At 39.4% G+C, this 22,092-nt stretch overlaps 1 protein-coding gene across 3 annotated transcripts in view; it reads left to right on the forward strand.

Moving 5' to 3' along the window:
- slc24a4b (solute carrier family 24 member 4b) overlaps positions 1-22,092 on the forward strand; it is a 53,176-nt gene that overhangs the window by 21,265 nt on the left and 9,819 nt on the right. For 2 of the 3 annotated variants that reach the window (XM_084737473.1, XM_084737472.1), the window contains exons 3-10: positions 7,828-7,904; positions 14,295-14,369; positions 14,469-14,553; positions 14,675-14,778; positions 15,104-15,178; positions 15,284-15,309; positions 16,585-16,638; positions 19,254-19,405. In XM_084737473.1, coding sequence (XP_084593599.1) covers positions 7,828-7,904; positions 14,295-14,369; positions 14,469-14,553; positions 14,675-14,778; positions 15,104-15,178; positions 15,284-15,309; positions 16,585-16,638; positions 19,254-19,405 — 648 coding nt within the window. The remainder of the gene's footprint in view (positions 1-7,827; positions 7,905-14,294; positions 14,370-14,468; positions 14,554-14,674; positions 14,779-15,103; positions 15,179-15,283; positions 15,310-16,584; positions 16,639-19,253; positions 19,406-22,092) is intronic. The other variant, XM_084737474.1, reaches the window with a different exon arrangement.

A 22,092-nucleotide genomic window follows, 5' to 3' on the forward strand; every position in this document is an offset into this window, starting at 1 on the left:
TCTATTTTCCTCTCTGAATTTAATTATCTGTATAAATGTTTTGTGTGTGTAGCATGAAGGTACTACGACTCTCATTTCATTGTACAACCCCGTGTTGTGTAATGATAATAAATGACCTTGATACCTATAGTTGCGGCGGCACGGTAGCTCTGTTCTCTTTGTTGTTGCAGATCCATACCTCACCCTGAGGGAGCTGTTTACCTACTTCTTCTGTACGCAGCTGAATGCATACGCTTCACAGCGGTGTCCCCTTTAGGTTATTGAACCAGGAGTCTTCTGGTCCACCAGCCTGGCCTCTTTCAGCAGCACTCTCATGCACACACAATCACATACAGGCTGATGGGAATTCATGCTAAAAGTAGATGTGGTAATAGGTATGCGAGTGTGTTCATGCAGGCGTAATTGCATGTGTTTAAGTGCTTACATGACCATGTGAGAGCAGTCGTACATGTGATGTATGAGCATGTGAAGGTATTGACCCAACAAGAGGATAAACGTGAGCGTTTTGGATAAACTGAGCCCCTGTTCTTTCATCTCCTCTGTGTGATCCAGAGTTTTTCCAATAAGGCGGCGACTCGTGATGTGTTGTCATGTTTACAAGACGTTGATGCCAGTCGCAGTCGAGTCGTACTGCTCAATGATGTCTGCTGGAGCGAGCTAATTATCTAATGGACTAATAATGACCCAGAGGAATCGTTCTCCTCTGAAGAGTCTCTTGACTACTGTACTGGAGTGTCAACTGTATTCTGTTAATGACCGGGCTGGTCTGTGGGCCGGTGAGCGGGTTGTGACAGAAGGTAGCACCAGGCTCTCTGCCAAAACATCTTGCTAACATCATAATATTGCTTAATAAGTCATTGCTCTCTGTTTTAAAGGATAACTTTGGTACTTTTCAACCTGGATCTTATTTTCTCATGTTTTTGTGTCTAAGTGACAAATGAGGACAATGTCAAAGCAAGTCCACTACAACTGATTGTTTTCAAGCTTGTTAATATAAGTGTATAAAAAAAAAACATCCTTTCCATAATTTTGTCAGAGTGTAAGAGTCGATTTGTGAAACCAGAAACGGCTGTTTTATTCATCTGGCAAAACTAAACAGACTCCATTTGCAAAACTGTAATTTTAACATTTTCATCTTCATTCAGAAACAAAATAAAACTCACCAGAAAATGCCTTAGCTTATCTTACAACCTCCTGTTTGGTCAAACTAAACCTTTGATTCATAGATGTGAAAATATTGTGAGGAGCAAGAGGGAGGTTGGACTTTAGAGAAGCAGCAGGGGAGAAAGGTGTGTACAGACAGAATATTTTCATATCTAAAGTGATGAATTAAGGGTTTATTTTGACCCAACCAGAACTAATGATTTTTTGGAACGGTGGAAAGATGAACCCAGACGTTTTTGGTGATTTCTTTATTCATTTATTTTTGTTTCTGTCAAATCTGAATGAAGATGACTGTTAAAATTATAGTTTTGCAAATGGAGGTTGGTTGGTTTGGCTACAGCATTAAAACATCAGTTTCTGGTTGAACAAAATATCTCTGTAATGATCATTTCCACTGTGTTGTCATCCACTTATAATGACAATTTGAACCTGTCAGTTGCAAAAACATGTATTTTTAGTGGACGTACTTTGACGGTGCGCAGTTGTCCAGAGGGATTATGTCGTAGCTCAGTTTCACAGCTGCTGGCCTCAGTGCTCTCCCTCAATACTGGACCAGTTTAAAAAATTGTTTTCCCCTTTAGTAACTTTTAGTTTAGACTAAATATTCTTTGCTTGGCTCCATCTTTGTCTGTGTATCTAATAATTGGGTCTTTTTCCTAGGCCACCACAGTTGTGGGAGTGTTGGGTGCAGACTGGCCTGCTCTGTGTACTGTCCTGTCCCTGGGACAGCAGACGGCATTTGATACTGAGCTCTATTATGTAACAGTACCATAATATCTGGAATATATTACCAGATTATGGAATAATAATTTCACAGATGTAAAGAATATCTGGCATGCTCTGGCTTTAATATGTCAAATTAAGGTTATCTGAAGGGATTTTTTTTAAATGCCAAACAAGACTTAAAAATGGAAAGAGGCATGTGTAGAGACAATATACTGTGTGTATATGAGGCTTGAATTCAGTGTTTCAAATCGCCAAACTTGATTTTTTATTTTACTGATTACGCAGAAGTGTCACAACAAATTCAAGAAATACACTTGTTCACAGTACATGGAATAAAAGCTGGAATCTGAAATTGAGTCTTGGGGATTTTACAAAAGTGATGAGCAAGACCGTCCACAGATATTTTCTTTGAACGTTTCTGTTTACGTAGAAAAACGATTGCAACAACCTCCCCCAAATATCTCAAAACAATGAATCCACTTACTTCATTAGATAAAAGAGGTGAAGAACAAAGAAAAAAACAATGTTTTTTTTAGCTGCCAGTCACAGGAACAGTAGATACACAGTAAACATGTCAACACTAAAATAAACAAATAATGAAACTCTGAGAGTTGGACATGTGCATTCGGGTGTGCACAGAGACAAGAAGGAAGCAAGATGGCTCACTTTTTAACTACTTCCATCATTCATTCTGATCTGGCAACAGAGTTGCTGGATTTATTAGCCTGACGTGGCATTTTACTCGCCCTGGGTAATCCTTACTTTTAAGCCCTGTATTTTTTCTTCTTGCAAGGGAAGGCTGAAATAAAATATAAATCTGTGGCAAGAAAAGGGCAATGTCTTCAGACCGCTCTTTTCTGACCTCATTTCCCCTTAATAATTTCCAAACTGTCCCTAAGTGACCACAGTGATGGCAGCACTGCATCTCATAAAAGCCTCTGTGTGGACTTGTAATTACTTCTGGGGTTGAGAAGATGAGGAGGAGGGGGTTGGGGAGACAGATGAACAAAAGTGTTGCCAGTAATTTCTTGCATAAGCAGCACAGTCAGGTGTCCAAACAGAGAATCCAGGGTTTATTTATAGATTTGAAGCTTAGCTTCTGAAGAGGAGTTGTGTTTTTTTTTTTTTTTTTGCCTCCTGCCTGCCGCGCCGCTCCAGACGTCCCTTGTTCACAATCCCCCTCCCTCGTTGCCACAAAAAGAGAGGAAAGCAGCCTAACGCAAACACGAGAACAGCAGGATAGATGAAAGTTGTGGATGTTTTTTCAGATTTGTACAATCACAAAACCTTTGTTCAGCAGAACAGAAGCAGCTTGCTTGGCACTGCTCATCTTGAACATATTTACCTGAAGATTTAGAATTTCTGGTGTCATTAATAACAAGTTGGCACGTGTCATTTGGTTCAAGATGACAAATGTTTATACATCTGTACAAGTCTGTACCCCAGTGCCATATCGCATCATAAAATTTGGCTGCAGCATATCTGCATTATCTATGCATCAGAAATGGCCAGAGGTAGAAAGAGTACTGAAAATCTGTTCTCATATAGAAGTACTGTTACATTACTGAAATAGCACTTAACTGTAAGTAAAACTACTGGTATTAAAGTAAAAATAGAAAGTATTCCTCTTAAAACCTACTCAAGAGTATTAGTTATTTTTTAACCGTTAATGCATTATCTATAGGAGGCATTTAATCAAAATGGGTTTCTGTTTTTCCAGATCTTCAGTCTAAATTACTCCCAACTCGTGCTCACCTCTCCTAACTTGTGCCTGTTGTAGCATTCTTTGTTTCTCATACGTACGTCATGATTGTTTTTGGTGTCTTTGCGATAGGAAAATGTACATGGAAGGTTTGGATATTAATGGAGAAACGTGGAAGCCATAAAAGGTATTTTCAGTGGGTTGCATCTGTTTTTGATACACAATCGATGGTTGAAGCATTTGACGTCATACAGGCCAAAACTCAATGAAGAATGAAATCGGCAGATTGACTTGATAATGAAAATTCATGAAGTTGTAACCTACAAATGTGTGTTCATTTTTAATTGATGAATGAATTTATAATAAATATGAGAATACATTTTCTTCAACCAACACACACACACAGTGCATCATAACGATGTGCCCTCTCCAATTTATTTCTCCAAATGAACAATTCAACTGAGCTACATATTATTTATGATTCTATTTATGGGCCTCATTTGAGATGCATCACTTAAGCAATCTGTCCGCTCTGGTGTGTACGTCCTGTCCTGTCCTTGTGTGGGAAATGGCTGTAGGAGCATGTTGATGTCCGGTTTGACCTCTACAGTGAGGAGACGCAGACGAAGCCTGTAGACGCTGTCTGGTTAAATGTTTACAGGGACTGGGAGGTGACCCCTCCTTCCCTGCCTGCCCGCCTATCATCTCTCTGCCAACCCAGCACCGGCGCCCTTTAAACACCTTTCGCAATCGCCTATTTTTAACGCACTCCCAGCCAGACCTGTTTGTATACAGTGGCCAGGGGCTGAACACATAACTGAAGAACACAGATGGTAAAGGCATTTAATTATTGATTAATGGCAGACCTGCAGGTTTGGTGGCTCAACATGGGAGCAGGAGGTAAAAAGGCTCGGACAGCAGGAAATTCAAACCTGATATTTTTCCCATGGTTTTCACATTTTTTCAGAAGCTTAAACGGATAGTTTGGTTTATTTGAAGTTGGGTTTTTATGAGGTACTTATTAAAACTAAAAGTAGATGGTGGTCGACATGCCCTCAGTTTGGAGAAGCAGAGAGAAGCACCAGTACAGAAACTTAGCAATATACTGCTGTGGACAGGGCCAGCTGAAAAAACTGTATTGTAGCAACCTGAAAAAAAAGCAGTTTAAAGGGACAGTTTACCCCATAATCAAATATATATGTTTTCCTTCTTATCTGTAGAGCTTTTTTCTCCCATCTTGATTGTTTTGGTGTGAGTTGAGATATCAGCCATAGAGAAATCTGTCTTCTCTTGAATCATGACCTGGTTACTCAAGACAATCCACAGACCTTGTGTCAGCAGTTTTATGCAGGACGTTTCGGTAGATTCTATTTCAGAAGAAGAAAGTAGCTCATTAGATTCTACCGTAGAGAGAAAATAAATCCTGCATGAAACTGCTCACGAGTGTTTTTGTTTTATTTTGCACATTTAAAAAAACAAATACACAAAAATGGCAAAGATGGCAAGCAATATATAGTGCAGTGTGAGGCATGGAAAATGTTCTAAATACAGCATACACTTAAATCGATATTGTTTTATTTTTTGTTCGTCTTTTTTAGGTGGATCTTTTTTCAGGTGGCAAAAATCAAAACGTTGCTAAGCTTCCTACAATGGCTCTCCTGCTGCTTCTACAAAATGCGGGTGTGCCGACCACCACCTACTGCAGCTAAAACTATCAATAAGTACATCATAGAACCCCTCTTTAAGAAATTCGAACTATCCCTTTAACAGGCAACCTTCAGCAGTCAGAATAATGTAGGTTGTCGGGCTGTTTGTCCATGAGGTATCAGTAGGAGTTTAGCCTTCTGTATTGGCATCAGTTTGTTTTCAGTCACCTCTGAGGGCACAGCTGACAAATCCTGTAATTGATTGCGCCTTTGCTTGTTGCCGTCGGCTTTTTCCGACACGTTTCATTCAGCACATAAACCTGTCAGAAATGAAATGAGCTAAAGCCGCCTGCCTGCCTCAGTCAATGTTGCTGTGAGCTTCCAATGTCATCCAGGTGTTGTGCAGTTTCTCATTATATTTTAAGGTCATAATCTACATTACCCATTCAGCTTTTTTTTTTATTTATTATTCTGTCCTTTAATGGGTTGCATTTACTGTGTCATGAAGTGCTGCAGTGTGGCACGTGAGACACCAAAACTCCTGCAAAAATCAAGGTCGGATTAATTTGTGTCCCACTGCCAGAAATAGCCCTGTAGTTCCTTTTGTGTCACGGCTCTTTGTTCTGTTGCAAAGATAATGTGTTAGATGACACATGCAGATACAAAATGTACCACATTTCCATATATGTGATGTAATTGAGTGAAATCCAGGATGCATGCAGTTCATTAAGTGGGCTTGCACCTACATACTGTGGAGTATTTGATTTGCCTGTGCAGTGTTCCAAACGCTGCGCTGATTTAGTCATGTGTGCGCACCGTCAGATATCATAAAAAACAGGCAGCGCTGCTGAGGTTGGGACAGATGCAGTGAGAAGTCTCAGGTGAGCACTGTTCCACTTCACGAGTCCATATGTGACAAGGGCCCAAATCTTGCTTTTATTTTCTGTTGTAAACAGCATTGTTCTGCTGCTGGCTCACGCTACAGCATTTTGTTCTCGCATCATTTGTGTTTTAGAATTTTTTTTTTTTAAAGAGTGCTACCTTAAGGTAGTACCACAGCAAAGAAGCCCCATCTTTCTAGTTGTTTTTTTAGCCGTGACTGTGAACCACTGACCGTTACAGCGTGATCACACCAAGTTTGAACCAAACCCCGGAGCGTGTGCCCCCCCTACGTTTGGGTTGGTGTGAACGCCAGGCTCAAAGTTTGGTGCGGACTAAACAAATGCACTCTGGTTCGCCTCAAAGGAGAAAGTTTGGACTGCCGTCAATTGTATCCAATCACAGGAAGCGTACCACTGTGTTCACCATTTTATTGGTTGAAAAACATTTTCTCTGTCTTGGTCAACTGACAGCGTGTTTGTGACCAATACGTCGACTGACAGTGTGTGTGCTTGAATCCCATTTTGCTGCAAAAAATGAAGTGAGATGTAGAGATTAAAAAACTTGGTGTTAGTAAGGTAAAACAGATGTTGACAGGAAAGTCAAAGGGGAAATGTCTATACAGTATATATACTCTAAATCTTCATCATTTATCCGCACAGTGACAAAACAGCACCAAACATTCTGGGTGCATATATAGTGAGTATATAGTTAAAAAGTTGAAACCCTGATAACTGTAGTCAGCATGTATCTCAAAGCACCACTATCCCTCACAGAGCTGCTAGCATGACAGTTGACTGTGTTGTTATTCATTTAGATGGTTTGATTCTGCCTGCAGGATAAAGCTAACTGTAGCTCAGAGATAGCTGTGGGTTGTGTTAGCAGCATGCTACATTATGTTGCAAGCTTGTTACAAGGAGAGACAAGATGTGAGCCTGCAGCTCGGGCCCGACAGGAACAGGTCGGACAGAGGCCGCTCGCCACAGATGCCGGGTCCCGTCAGGAAGACAGCCAGCTTCTGTCTCCAGCCAGGTGCACTGCGGAGCGGGTGTGCTCCCAGAGATGTGAGCCGTATGGTAGTACCATGATCCCACTGTGCTCCAGCTGGAGCTCTGGATGATAGATGATGAGTCCTCAGCATGGGAAGGTTTTTCTGCCTGCTTGCTTTAATTCTGTATGACTTCAGGCTCTTAATATAGCCCGAGCTTTTACATCAGGTTTTGAGGAGATGTGATGGTTGACTGTTCTCGTTCTGTTTTTTTTTTCTTCTTCTTCTTCCATGAATAGGTATGAAGTCATTGGTTGCTGACTGAGTGGCGTGACATACTACAGGCTGAGGATCATTTTCGAAAAATGTTTTGAGCCATTTCAGCTCTTTGAAAAATTCAAAGCCCTTGATGTTGTCTGAGTTTCCAGCTTTTTCTTGGATGATGATCACAGGCTGTTATTTCATTTGCATTTGACCCCTTCTGGTGGTGGTGCCGTTTGTAGGTACACTAGACGATTTTGCTGTATTAGATAATCCAGAGAAAGGAGATGGAACAAGAAGAAAAGTGATAACACTCCCATAGGTGCCACAAACAAACTAATTCAGTGTAAGCCCTCTGAAACCATCAGGGCATCCCAGGCTCCTCTGGGTGGGGCGGGGACACGTTACCTCGCTGTCATGCTGCTGATGTGTGGTGACGGTGACATTTCCTCTCTCCTCAGCAATACACGAGTTCCCCGATGACATTTTCACCAGCCAGGAACGCAAGAGTGGGGCCGTTCTGCTGCACATCCTGGCGGTAAGAGGCCTTTTTTTTTTTTCCTTTTAAAAACTCTACACCTGCATCTCCCATCACATCGCTCCCCAGTCAACACTCTCACTGGAGCTCAGCTGGTTGCAGGTGGATTTAGAGGCTTTTTCACACATCAGCCTAACTACCTTCCAGGCTTTAAAAGCTAAAAAAAACAAGGAAAGTGAGGATATGGTTACAGTTTTTGCACAGCCAGATTTTAAAGATGCATTTTTAATGCTCACACGATTCTACTGTTATGATCACACTGAAATTAGTATGCAGCCTCTTATGTGCGAAAAGAATTCTATATAGATGTGAAGTCACAGATTAATGTGCATTTACTCAGAAAGATCTACAGGGTTAGCAAGGGAGTAGAACAGTTCAGCAGTACTTAAAAAGCAGTTCACATGAGACTTTAGACCATGAGTAGTGCACAAGCATGTCCAAAATTTGAGCGTAGAGGTTCATTCTTGCAGAGAAAGGCCATGAGACGCGGCCAAAAGCTCGGGGAATAGCTAAGTAAATGAACCTTGTGGCCCAACAGGGGTCGCATATCCGCCCAGTTGGCGGTGTAAAATACCTCTACTGCAGAAGGTAACAGAGCTTTATTTGAAGCAAGCTTGTATTAGAGGTAGGCATCTATTTCTAATTTCATTAACTGAAAGTGTAATTGGTCATAATGTGGCAGGCGGTGTGGGATGAGAGACAGAAAAAGCAGCTTTCGACCAGATTAACCTTTTCATGGAGATTCAACTGGGGGGGAAAAAAGCTCAAACACGGTGGTAAAATGCAGCTGGGGTGGACAGCACCGCCATTGTACAGGGCGTGGTCTTGTGGCAACATAGTAGGTAATGAGACACTGGACCAGAGAGATGGACTGAGCGAGGGTTTCCGAATGTCCTGTATGATACAGGATCGTCCTGTATAGAAAAATACAGCATAATGCACTGTCCCTTACTGAATCAATACAAGACATGATTTGTTTAGTATTTTTTTTTTTACCTTTATCCTACACGAATGCTTATACTATGTTTTCATATGCTTGGAAGGACATGAGAAATGACAAACTAAAACAGTTTCATGAGACATAGCAGAGACGTAATAAATCAGAATGACAGGCAAGTTGTCTGTCACTCAGTGTCACCGTTGCCCTGGTTACAGAGCCTCAGACGCACGTCGGTGAATACCTCCAGCTCAAGTCTGTCGATTTAAAAAAAAAAAAAAAAAAAAAAAAAAAAAGAGGCTGTCCAAATACCGACCAGAATGGTAGATGCACCACAAGTGGATCAGTCCTGTTTGAGGGAATAAGTGCAACACAAACTGTACATTTGCCCGACCACAAATTGATACACAATAATTCACCAGAATGCAGGGAATTAAGTGTTTGGCAGTCAAAATGTCATGGGGGTGGACCCCCAAACCCCTTGCTTGAGTTGTGTCCCCAAGGCATGGGGCTCTTTTTTTTTTTAAAAGTTTGTATTGCACCTGTGTTGTAGCTACCTGAGCTAACAGTAACAGCTCAGAGAAGAGAGCATGTGTATGTGTGTGTGTTTGCAGGGGAGTGTCAGCACATAGCCATAGCCCTGCTGTTGCATTCTATTGGAGCTTCTACAAAAGTGCCAAAATAGAAAAATACTAAGTAGCGGGTGAGCAGAAAGTAGTGTAAACTTCTGTGAATGATGAGTTTTGATCAGCATATATTTGAAAATGAGTGCTTTTCCTTTTTGAACTAGAAACCCAAACTGTTGACTTTATCTCAGTGTTAGCGTCGATGTTCAAGGCTTAGGATGCTTTTTAAACATTTTTTTGTACAAAGCTTTTTTTTAATTATTTGCTCCTGTTTGTCTTGCTTTATAGTTACTGCTTAATTCTGTTCATACAAACCTAACAATCCTATGTCAGTTTCAAATTAAAAGCCTTTGTTGCAAATTTGATTAGTGTGCTTTTATAATAAATTACATTGACTTTATATACATTTTAAATTCATGGTTTGTTTTGATGTTTTGGCAACTCATGATGTATCTTAAATTTTGGTCCTTTGGGTGTTGAGCTGAAATAGTTTGGGAACCGCACATATATCTCCTATTATTGTAGCCACAAACACATTTAATACAGCTTGTAATATAATAAACAAACAAAGGCCTGCTGGCAGGATGCAGCACGAGATAAATATCTGGTGATATAAACCATTAGAGATGGCATTTTATTTGTGTAATTGTATATAGATCATCCTTATAATCATTTGTACTGGATGCATAAGAGCTGGAAACTCCAAGACGTCATTCCTCTTTATTTTCCGACTGAGTGTCATAAAGCGATGATGTTCCTCAGAGGGGAGCTTCAACTCAGGAGTGTGTGTAGAAAGACTCATAAATATGGTTGTAGAGTATTTTTAGTCAGAGTTTAAATTGGAGCATGATTCATAAGAACAAAACTTAGAGAGGCTTCATAAATGCAGGCCCGGGGGGGGAATAAGGACGGACAAACGTCCTGTATTTATAATGTATGAGCTGCTTCTCCACATGGAAAACCATGATTGTCTACATCCAGTCATGCTAAGCTTCACTGACTGGACATAAAGACACAAGACACCTGTGGAGTTATCCAGCATTGTTCAGCAAGTATTCATGCTCTTCATGCTGGATTTAACCGGATTTTAAAAACTTTCTCTTTGTCGAATGCAGCCCAGAGCTGTAGGCAGGATTTTAGAAATACTGAGCTCTTTTAAATAATGTATTATTGTTGGATTCTAGGATGAGTTCACAGTTTTTCTGTCTTAAAGTTACAATCTTTTTAGTCCAAAATTCACTCTTTTGTTACTAATGCTTTCAATGCAGCTCTGTGAGGGAGCACAGGGAATTTTATACTAAAAGACAGTAACTTTGGGGGATACTCACAAAAGCCTCATATTTGCTTCAGATAAAATTTTGAATATTTTTGCACATAATGAGGACTTTGAGGATTTTGTCCCCTAATTTCTTCACTGGAAGCTTATTAGGAATGAGTCTCTTAAGGGTCTGAGGAATGATTACAGCAAACAAGAGCTGTCTCAATGTACATATAGACACCTGTCTATTTAAACATGTTGAGTCAGAAACTAGAAGACTGCTAAAACCCTTAAAGTCACAAAATAAAAGAATAAAAAATAAAATGCTGACGATATGACGACATAGCCATTAATCTCAGCCACAGCCCCGAACGCGTCCTATGTCTCCTTTTTATCTTTTTATAGACTTAACAAGTTAACTGATGTGATGAATGAGAGTCAGTTTGAGCAGAAGTGTCAGAACTGCATCACTTTGCCTCGGTTAAACACTTCTCACCACAGAGATTACATTAGCACAGAGATCCCCGCCTGAGGTACTCGCTACATGCAGAGTAGCAGCTCATATCTTATTTTTTCTTTTTTTTTTTCTCTAAATAAATGCTGTAATTCACTGACATTGCAACACCAGCATTTACAGCGGTGGAGGAAGAATTCAGATCCTTAAGTAAAAGTAACACAACTATAAAAGTACTCCACTACATTATGTAAAAGTCATGCATTTTAAAACCTTAACTATGTAAGTATAATCAAGAAAAAAATAAATAAAGTAAAAGTGCTGCTCTGACTGAATCATTAGTGTAAACAATATTTTTCTTCTTTAGCTGGTTTCAGATTGAGCAATTGTTGAACTTTATTGTCTAGGAATACCACAACTATTATTTTGGTCAATTGTGAATCAATCTGCTGCCGATCATTTTCTCAACTAATGAACTGATTCTTTGGTTTGTAAAAACTCAGAAACTAGTAAAAGAAAAGCAGCAAATCCTCACATTTGTGAAGCTGGGACCATGAAATGTGTCATTGAAGCACCAGTGTGTAAGATTCACAGGGCTCTATTGGCAAGATATGGAAGAAATTAAATATAATATTCAGATTTATAGAAACTGTTTTGTCAGTTTTTTTTAAAGTCATTTGTTCAGTGCAGTGAGTCAAAATCTGTGTCACTCAACAGAAATCAAGCAGGCATCTCTGGACATTTCAGACCGAAAATATCAGCATGGCCGCAGATTTTCACACTTTTGTCATGTGCCATCTGTTTCAGATTTCTGTTAATTGGGTGAACTAACCCTTTAAAGGACCAGCGTGTAAGATTTGGGGGTGATCTTTTGGCAGAATATTCCAGGAATTAATATTTATAAGTAATAAGTAGTAAGTGTTGTGTTTTCGTTACCTTAAAATGAGTCTTTTTTTTCATATCTACAGAGGGTGTGGGTCTTCGTGGGTCTTCTTCCACGAAGGTCAACGTGTTGCCGTGCCACGTTCCGTGCTACAGTAGCTCGTAAAGCACAAGGTTGCAGATTACAACCAACTTGCTTATCCCTCCCCTTCCAAGCATGGAGAGGGACGTGTTTGATTTGTCCATTCTGGGCTACTGTATAAACATGACAGCCCCTGTGGAAGAGGACCTGCACCCTCTGTAGATATAAAAAGCTAATCTTCAGGTAACAAAAACACAACAACTCTTATTTTCAGGTGATTAAACGATAATGAAAACATACTTGTGAATATTATATTCCATTTATGCAATATTCTGCCAAGAAATCCCCATAAATCTTAGACACTGGACCTGGATCATTTGTAAAGTAACTAGTGACTAAAGCTGTCAGTAAATGTAGTGGAGTAAAAAGTACAACATTTCCCTCCTAGGACTAGAAGTGAAAGAAGGGAAATGACAACAAAATACTCAAAGTGAAGTACAAGTACCTAAAGAAAATTCCTTTTAGTGACACACAGTGAGCTGCAATCCAGTGCACTTCACATCCACTTCATTAAGTGTTTTTAGTTTTATGTCTCGCACTGAAATATGACTGAGAGGAGGATCGTGTGTGTGTGTGTGTGTGTGTGTGTGTGTGTGTGTGTGTGTGTGTGTGTGTGTGTGTGTGTGTGTGTGTGTGTGTGTGTGTGTGTGTGTGTGTGTGTGTGTGTGTGTGTGTGTGTGTGTGGTCTGATCATCCTGTAGTCCTGCACTGCCCCCTGTGGATAGCATAGAGCAGAGCACAGCTGCTACTAGAGCTGCCGGGGCCGTGGTGATGTCACAGCTGATCTATAATTTATAGATCTTGCCTCAGCTACTGAAATAGGCTGCTCTCCTCCTCCTCCTCCTCTCACAGTGGTGAGAGTGTGCGTGCAGACCCTGTCGATTTTTCAAATTGTAAGGGATAGCAGCTTGTTACTGAATTGACATTTGAATTTAATGCAGGTCCTATTTTAATTGGGTGCTGTGCTTTAAGGTTCCCCTTCACCCGTCCCTTAGCAGCAGAATATCTTGCTCTGCCAAGACTCTGTTAACTCTGCTAATTTCTGCTGATTGAGGTTGTATCTACACATGGACACACACTTGTATTCTCACTCTATCTTTCCCTCGTCCCTTTTCAAACTTATTGTTCCTACATTTGAATGTTTGAGCTTCACTGCACAGGATGAGCTGTATGCAGAGTTTGACACTGGAAGTATGTTTTCACATAAAAAATCCTGTTTTCAGGATTTTCAACTCACTATTTACAGAAGGTTGAGCTGCTGGAAATCCAATCAATATTAGATGTTTGGGGCTGATGCCCATAATGACATTTATAGCGGATTAAAGATTCTGATATCCACATATCAGCTGATCTCACAATGATCCCTCAAATGTGCTTATCAAACATTCGTAAAAGACAGGTAATAGAAGCAGGATATTTATAATACAGTTTTACAGTCAACTTTATTCTTGAGTAAAAGTGGAGAACTTTCACAGATTTTTTATAAATAATTGTACATATCTCTAAATCAACTATACTTCCTGTAGGTTTCACATTTTGTGAATTTTCCTTAACCGATAGTTGAAAAGGATGACAACTGATTAATCAATTAATCATTCAAATGCACACATTTTTCTCATTTTAAATTTAAAGGAGAAATCTGTAATATATTTACTATAATAAATCATAAAATGACCATGACATGTCATCTGAAATGGAATTCAGATAATGCAGAATGAGTTACTGTCTTTTTATGAGTCGTAAGAAATCATTAATTATCTTTTAGGAGGTGTAGATGTTTATAAATGTTAATGGAGTCTGGCAGGAAGCCACTGAATTCAAACTCCAGAGTGTGTATTATCAGAGCCGTGGGCTTTACATTGACAGATAACTGACAGATAGAAACCGCTGATCAACTTAGAGTATAAGTAAATATTAGCCTGACTCTAGCTGGACAGCAGGGGTTTAAACACCTGTTGTTGAGGAGTCAAGATAATTGACCTTTTTGTGTGTAAACAGCATATGTTACAAATGATTATTCAAAGAGTAGTTTTATTTACACGTTAGAAAATGTCTGGAGGGGCTCATTAACTCTGTTGCTTCTGTCTCTAGGCACTTTACATGTTTCTGGCCCTCGCCATAACATGCGATGAATACTTTGTGACATCACTGGAGAAGATCTGTGAGGTACTTGGAAGTTGTCGTCTTTCATCTTTCAGTGTTGCAGTCTCACAGTGCTGGTTTTGTCCCTGTAAGCCGTTTAATCTTTGCTTTATTTTTTTGCAGAAATTAGATTTGAGTGAAGATGTCGCAGGAGCAACCTTCATGGCAGCTGGCAGCTCTGCACCGGAGCTTTTTGCATCTGTCATTGGTACACACACACACACACACACACACACACACACACACATATACAGTATGTGCATACACTCAGACATTCCCAGATGGTTGGTGTCATCGTTGATTCTGATTGGCTGCCTCCCTGTATGCAGGTGTCTTCATCACCCACGGTGATGTGGGGGTGGGGACCATCGTTGGCTCAGCGGTCTTCAACATCCTTTGTATCATTGGAGTTTGTGGGATCTTTGCTGGACAGGTGTGTGTGTGTGTTTTATGCATGTGTGACTTCCTGCTGCAGCGGCGTCAGTCTATTTATAGACTGTTCGGCAGCACATGTGTGGCAGAAGTTTTTTCGCTGAGGGGAAACAAAACCATCTGCCTCAGTTAGTTTTTTTCAGAACTGGTTTTAGCAGAGATGGAGAAAACTCTGGAGGCATAAACGATCATAAATCTTTCTTAACTTCTTTCCTTCGAGTAAAATTTACATATTAAGTGCTTTTGATAAAACACTTCACAGAACTCTATTACACATAGATGCAGTTTAAAGAAGTGACTGTGCACTTTTCCCTGTGAAACCTCAGGTGGTGATACTGACCTGGTGGGCAGTTTTCAGGGATTCTTTCTACTACATCCTGTCTGTTGTGGCTTTGATTGCAGTAAGTTGGACCACATGAATTTATTAATGAACACCAGATGTGACTTTTTCTTCTTTGAACGATGTTTATTCTCACCTAATGGAAATATTTCTTTTCATTTTTCAGTTCATCTACGATGAAAAGATAGTTTGGTAAGTTACTCATCCGTTTAAGCCGTAAATGTGTCCATATTTTAGAGTGAGACTTAACTTTTGAAAGAAGAAAAAAAAAACATATTTCCTATCATGACTGAAAAGCTAAATTCATAAGAAATAAAAGACAGCCTGGATTTTTCTGGCACAGCCTCACTTGGCCTGGCTCAGTTGTTTTCAAAGCCTGAGACTGTCGGCACCGCTCAGACAAAGCTTGAAAAAAAGCTTAATGGGATCATGATTGTTATTTGATCCCTCAGACATTCAAGCTAGCCCAATATTGCACCAAATACATTACAAAGCTCTGTTTAAAGGTATTTATTAGTTTAAGGCTCGAGCAAAAGCAGTAAAATTGCCTAAAACTACTGTATTTCTGATCTCTTTAACCAAAACACTCAAGGGGTACTCTATTATCTCCTTTTGATAACTAATGTAATAGCTAAAGTATTATTTTTTAAATTTCCATTCACTGAGCCTGTCATGAAACTGTTTGAAGCCCCCCTGGAGAGGTCTGCCTCCTCCTTTGAAAACTTCTGATCTAGCCTATGGTGGCTAATATTGCTATAACTGATTCAGTTCCCTGACTTACAACTCTACACTGGTTGTGCTACTGTTAAACCACAATTTATCATTATCCTGTGATTGTCACTTGTGTTACGAAGTTACGAAGTCCTGCTTTAAAGTTTTAAAAGTTACAGCTTTTTAGATGGTGTGAAGTAGAGATGAAATGTATGAAAATGTCTCATTAACCAAAATGATCACTGTTATCACTATTATCGTGGATTTGTTTGATTGTGTTTTCTGACAACCTCAACGATTTCCTGTCCTTTGTGAAGTCAGTTTTTTCATTGACACAAAACAAACCCATGCTAATGCTGTTCCTGCGTCTGTTGCTAAGTTTGGTTGACGCTGGACAGTATTTATCATGACCTCTTCAGACCACAGTAACCAGACATGGTTAACAATAATTAAAATCTGAAACAGCAGTGCTAATCATCGATAATCTTACCATGGCAACCAATAATTTTTTCATCTCTAGTGAATTTTGGAAAAAAATTAGGCAAGTTCAAAGGAAATTTATTGTTTTTGCCTACAGTAGTTGCTGGCTAAACTTAACTGATTTCTCTCTCAGTAATAAATAATGGTTGTACAGGGCAGGTAGAAGACCTGAAAGTATTCATATACTCTGAGAGATCATGGATATTCTAACAAATGCTTTAAAAGGGAATTTATTGACATTTTATTCCTCATCCTGCATTTTTCCCTCTTCAACAGGTGGGAGAGTTTGGTGCTGGTGGTCATGTATGCTGGATACATCCTTGTCATGAAGTGAGTTCTACACATCCTCTAAATAATTTTTAAAGTATCAAAAGTACTTTTTACATGGAACCGTACATGGAAAATACCTCAACATTATACCTAGTACATCACTGCTGATTCCCACCACAGCAACCTGAGCGTGTGTGTGCAGGGAGAGGTGCTTAAACTCTTTACACACTCTAATACCTGTGAGCTGATGAGTACGACCAACTGTGCACTCAGTAGTTTCAAAAGAGAAGAGAGGGTTTCCAGCTGGAGGGGAGTGTCTCACTCATGTCGCCTGCACAGATGTTAGCCAAAGATTCAACTCAGGAGCCTTCTGGTGGAAAGATTGCTCCTCTAATGAATTAAGTGCAATTTTTGCAGCTTCGCACAGTTGGAACACAGTTTAGCAGTTTCTGAAAATTATACTAGATATCATAAATAAATGTAGGTTATTTATTTTAAATATTATTTAATTTATTTTAATTGCTGCTCATAGAAGCTTCTGGTTTGGGAAAAAACACCAAATAATATCTTTTAACCCTTATTTTAGATGTATTTTATTTATAAAACTGTTGTCTGCACACAGGGATACATATAGTTTATATGGTGATGCTACAGAACAGCAGTACGCAGTGTGGATGATTATGATAACATGCACTGGCTCATGTTTTATGATGAAGGTAGCTAGCTAACAATGCTGGTGCTTGGTGTGTTTAGCTAACAATACTTTCAGTCAAGCTAACTAACCTTTTCTCTATATTATTCCTTCAACCTACAAATCAGATAAGATAAAGCTCTTTTTTTGAAAACACACTTTTACTTAAATTGGTAAGATTATTATTTACTCATATTTTTGACTCTTACAAATCTTTTACAGCCCTTTTGTCAATCTGGGGCCCTACAATATCAAGTTATAGCTTCAGCCAGGTAGTTAGCTAACAAAGCTAAAAACATTGCAGCTTGCTTTCTTTTTAGTCGAGCTATCTAGCTTTTTCTCCTTTTACCACCTGATGTAAAAAAAAAGAGATAAAGCTGTGTATTTGTCTTTATCCTGCGTTTTTCTTTTTTAAATAAGTAGTGGTATTATGTTGTGTTATATTTTTATTTTGTGATAATCTTTTACAGCCCTTTTTCAGATTTTGGCACTACAAAATATAGGCTAACAACCTCTATCCTATAAATTTAGGTTAAATAATATTAACTGATATGTCGATTTCTTTTAAATGTTGCACACACAAGCTTCCAGTTGATTCTGAAATAAAAAAATTAAACACAAAAAACTAACATTAAATCTGTATTTCAGATGTATTTTATTGAATTAAACTAGACATATGTGAATCTAGTGTATTTTAGCCTTTCATTTGAACTAGAGATTATTCAAAAGGAGTCTTTATAGTTGACTGTCTAAGGTGCACATCATCTGGTCAGTATTTTGGGTTACAGTCTTGCCTTCTACTGTATCATGCAGAAATTTACAGACTGCCTTTATTACGCCACAGTAGTGTCTTTATAGTCCAAACTGCATAATGCCAACCACGTCGTCCTGTGCCTCTGTGTCTGTCCAGCTGGTAATCTGTGTTACACTCAGCAGCAGCCTGCTCTCTCGCTGCCATAAGAGTTTAATCTTTCTCCCTCTGCAGTGGCTAAGAGCACAGGCTTAACCGGATCACTCCTCTCCTTTCTCATTTGGAGGAAAGAAGTGCTTACTGTAGGATATGCTGTCATATGTCTCCCCTCTCCCAAAATATCCGCTGACCATTTTGGGCTGTTCCAGTCAAAATGGAGTAAAGTGGGTTTTATATAGCCCGATCAGTGCTCTGAGGTGACCTTCCGGGGCTCGGCAGTGATTTTGTTTTTTCCTCCTCAAATAGCAGGGAACAGGATAAACAGGAAGGCAATCCAGGCACTCTAAAATGCAAGAAAAAGAGGAACAATGAGGAAGGAAAAAAAATTAAAGCCTTTATTGTCGTTACTAAATCATGAAACAGTTTTGGGCCCTACAAAATAAGACAACCTGTATCATAAAACTCTTAAGTTAAAACTTAAAGTAAAATGACATATGGAATTGACATGATAGCAGTTAACAATTTGTTGCAATGAAAATACAAGACATTTTTAGTGTTAAACATTAGCTTCTGAGGATGTAGAACTTGTGAAAGATGGAGCAGCTCTTGTGATGTTGTCAGCGTTACACCTGCACACATTTTGTTCAAAGGCAGCAGCACCAGTGTGTTCAGTATTTGTGATCCATTTTTATGTAATAGCACTCAAATAGTCTTATTTAAAGGACTGCGTGGCTGATGAAAGCTTTGTGAAGGGATTCTGGAAACATTTTACCTTTTTCTCTTTCTATTCTAATGCAGATCAGCACATTTTTGTTAAGTGTAATGCTGATGCTAGTTGTTTAAAAAGTAGGCCACCTTAACTGTAAATTAATGCTATTTTTTTTGGGTGGGGGTAGTTTATATGTACTATATTACTATTCAAACAAGTTGAAGCCTTTCATCTGAAGCTCATAAATTATTTGCAAATGTGAATCTTGAAACTGTTTTATCTTGTTTATTTGTTTCCGTTTTTGTCTTTGGGCCTAACTACTTCAGTATCTCTAATTTAGGGATTATGTTCCCTCTGTTTACTAGATTCAACTCCAGCATGCAGAAATTTTTCATGGGGAAGTCCAAGAAGAACGTGGCCAATGGTAACGCTGCGGCCAGCAGTGAGATGGAGGATGGTAATACTAGTTATGACTATGTTTGGGATGACGACCCGTCATCGCCTTTACTCTCGGCAGGTAAGGTTAATCAGACAGGCTGGGTACCCCAGACTATTCTCTGCCAGGAAACTAGAGGGTCTGTGGCTTTAACCTTTGCTCCTTTCTGCCAAACTAACGTCGACTGCTGTAGCTTTTACTCCGTTCTGCTGAAATGTACTTAAAACTATTGTTTGACATTTAGGGAAATGCTAATTTGCTTCCTTGTTGACAGCTGAGAAGAAGAAAAATGAAGCTACTGCAAACAGCCAGTTTAACAGATCCAGAGGTAATAGAACCAGGCCGAGAAATAGTCTGCCGCAGAGCAGCTGTAAAACCACAAGTTGTTGATTTTCCCCTTAACAATAGTCACATGTTCATGAATGAACATTAGAGGTGCTGACAGATGGATTTTAATCCCTTCAAGCAGAGTTATACTAGGTTTTTCTTGTCGTTTACTATTTTAATGCTATTCTAAGCCAAAGTCTATGCTGGCTGCAACTTCATAGTTAGAGTACATACCTGAGAGTGGTTTCAGGTTCTAAGACTATAACAAGGGATAACTTGTTAACTAGTAGGGATGTTCCTGGCAACTAATTTCCTTATTGATTAAACTGTAATTTAGACCAGTCGACTAGACTAACATTAAGAAAACGCTCACAAAACAGAAACATAGGCCCAATTTATTTTGTATATTGAGAGCCATTTGAAGTTGTTAATCACATTTTTCAATTACCAAATTGTATTTGACATGCTGCTGAAATGTGTGGCATGCATTATGAACCTTGTACATTATCCTACTAAATATGAGAAAAACTCGCTAAATACAACCAAGCAGGTTCACATTACTTCCAACTAAATTATGGCGTAGTTTACCTGCAGCTACAGTTATCTGTCATGCAGTGTGACTACCGTTAGCAGTGCAACAGCAGGCAGTGAGTGAGCTTCAGAGGTGCTTATAGGGTTTCCCTCGTGTTCCTGCCCATTTCTTTTTATGCTACAGTCAGCTAAGTTAACCGGCCGCTGGCTGTAGCTTCAGGGTATTTTAAACATACAGGCATGAGTGATATCAATCTTCTCAACTCTCTGCAAGAAAGCAAATGAGCACATTTCCCAAAATGTCAATTGTTTCTGCAGAACGATACCTTTCTTAAATTTTCCAAGATCATGAACACTTCAGTCCTTTGACCTGAGTGAAACTGCACTACCTGAAGTGACGGTTTGTCAAATTTCCCCCATACCTTTTACTTTTTCTTGTGGTAATTTTAAACGTCCTTCATTTTTTTTCTCTGCCTGCCAAGTCCTTTTCTGGGCGATAAGCAACTGAAACTTATCTGAGCATACAGGGGGCATAAAATGAAAGGCTCTTAAATGGGAATGTATAATGACGATATTCTTTAATCTTACTTCGGTAATGCAGTTTAATGTCAGGGGACTTTGTTGTCTTGGGTTTCAAACTTATTAAAAACTTCTGGCAAAATTTCTAAACATCTTTAATGTCATGTTTGGGTGAGCTTTCCTCGTAGCCACAGTTTTCCACTTCTTCCTTTTCCTGCCTTCGACCTTTCAGAAACGTCTAATCAGTGACATTTCACCTCTCTGAGAGATTTAACCATTCCTACTTTGGCTGCATTTGTGTTAACACGCCTGTCTGTTTAGCCTTACTAAATCTACTCTTGCTTATTGTCAACAGTGTTGTGCTGCTGTGCGCCAATTCTTTCTGCTTGCATACTACTTTTCCTCTGCCGGTCTCTGGGGCGTAGACCCACTCACTCCTGAAGTGGTAATGAATTTCACAAGAGGAAATGTTTATGCCGGCTCTGTTTACACAGTTAATTTATGTGCATTCTTGCATGCATAATAAGTCAAATTAAGGCTGAGTTAAACTAATAAGTGTACTGTAGAACTTTTTTATTCCCCATACACTGCATCTTATATTGTGAGCACAGAGCAAGTGAGGAGTTATAGGATGCCAGTAAAACATTTTAAGATGCGTATTATTGTCTTAAGTGACAGACCATATGTTTAATTAGTCAGCCACAGTTTGAAATTGTCCACTCAGAGATGCCAGAGGTTACATCTTTCATGTCACTTTTTTTTTTTTTTTAAATCAATCTTCATCCACCCATAAATATTCACAACTGGTAGTAGGCAAACTTCAAAGCTGCACCAGGCAATTTGGAGAAACTATTTGAAGTCCAGCACCCAGAAATCATGTGATGTCTGTAACGGCACACAACACACTCATGTGAAAGCAGCTGGTGTGTGATGTTTTATACCAAAGGGTTGAAAGCGGGGGTGAACAATTCAACACTGAGTCCAGAGTTGATTTCCCCAAATATTTTATGCTCCACATGACATGAGGATAGAGTGAAGTGAAACAGGAGAGATCATTTGGGACAGTTTAATCTGGTGCTCCATCGAAACCATTTGATTTTTGATTAAAGGGAAAATTTGGCACTCCTCATGTGGAGTCCTGGAGTCCTTGTGTCCAGTCAGTGATGATGGTAGAGGTGGTAAATTAAAGCAATGAAGCTCAGTTCTTGTGTTGTCAGAGCAGTGCCAGCAAGGCCTCCATGCATCAGGATGTGTTGTGTGCAAGCTTCTAACGCCCGTGTTGCCATGCACCACCATGCTAACCTATAGATTTTACCTTTATTTTCAAAACATAGCATTTGGTGACAGTAATACTAATCTAGCACTGAGGCTGGGTCTTAGTGGGGCCAGAG

This window comes from Lutjanus erythropterus, chromosome 15 (genome assembly GCF_056507025.1).
Source record: "Lutjanus erythropterus isolate fLutEry1 chromosome 15, fLutEry1.hap2, whole genome shotgun sequence".
In the NCBI taxonomy this organism is placed as follows: Eukaryota; Metazoa; Chordata; class Actinopteri; order Lutjaniformes; family Lutjanidae; genus Lutjanus; species Lutjanus erythropterus.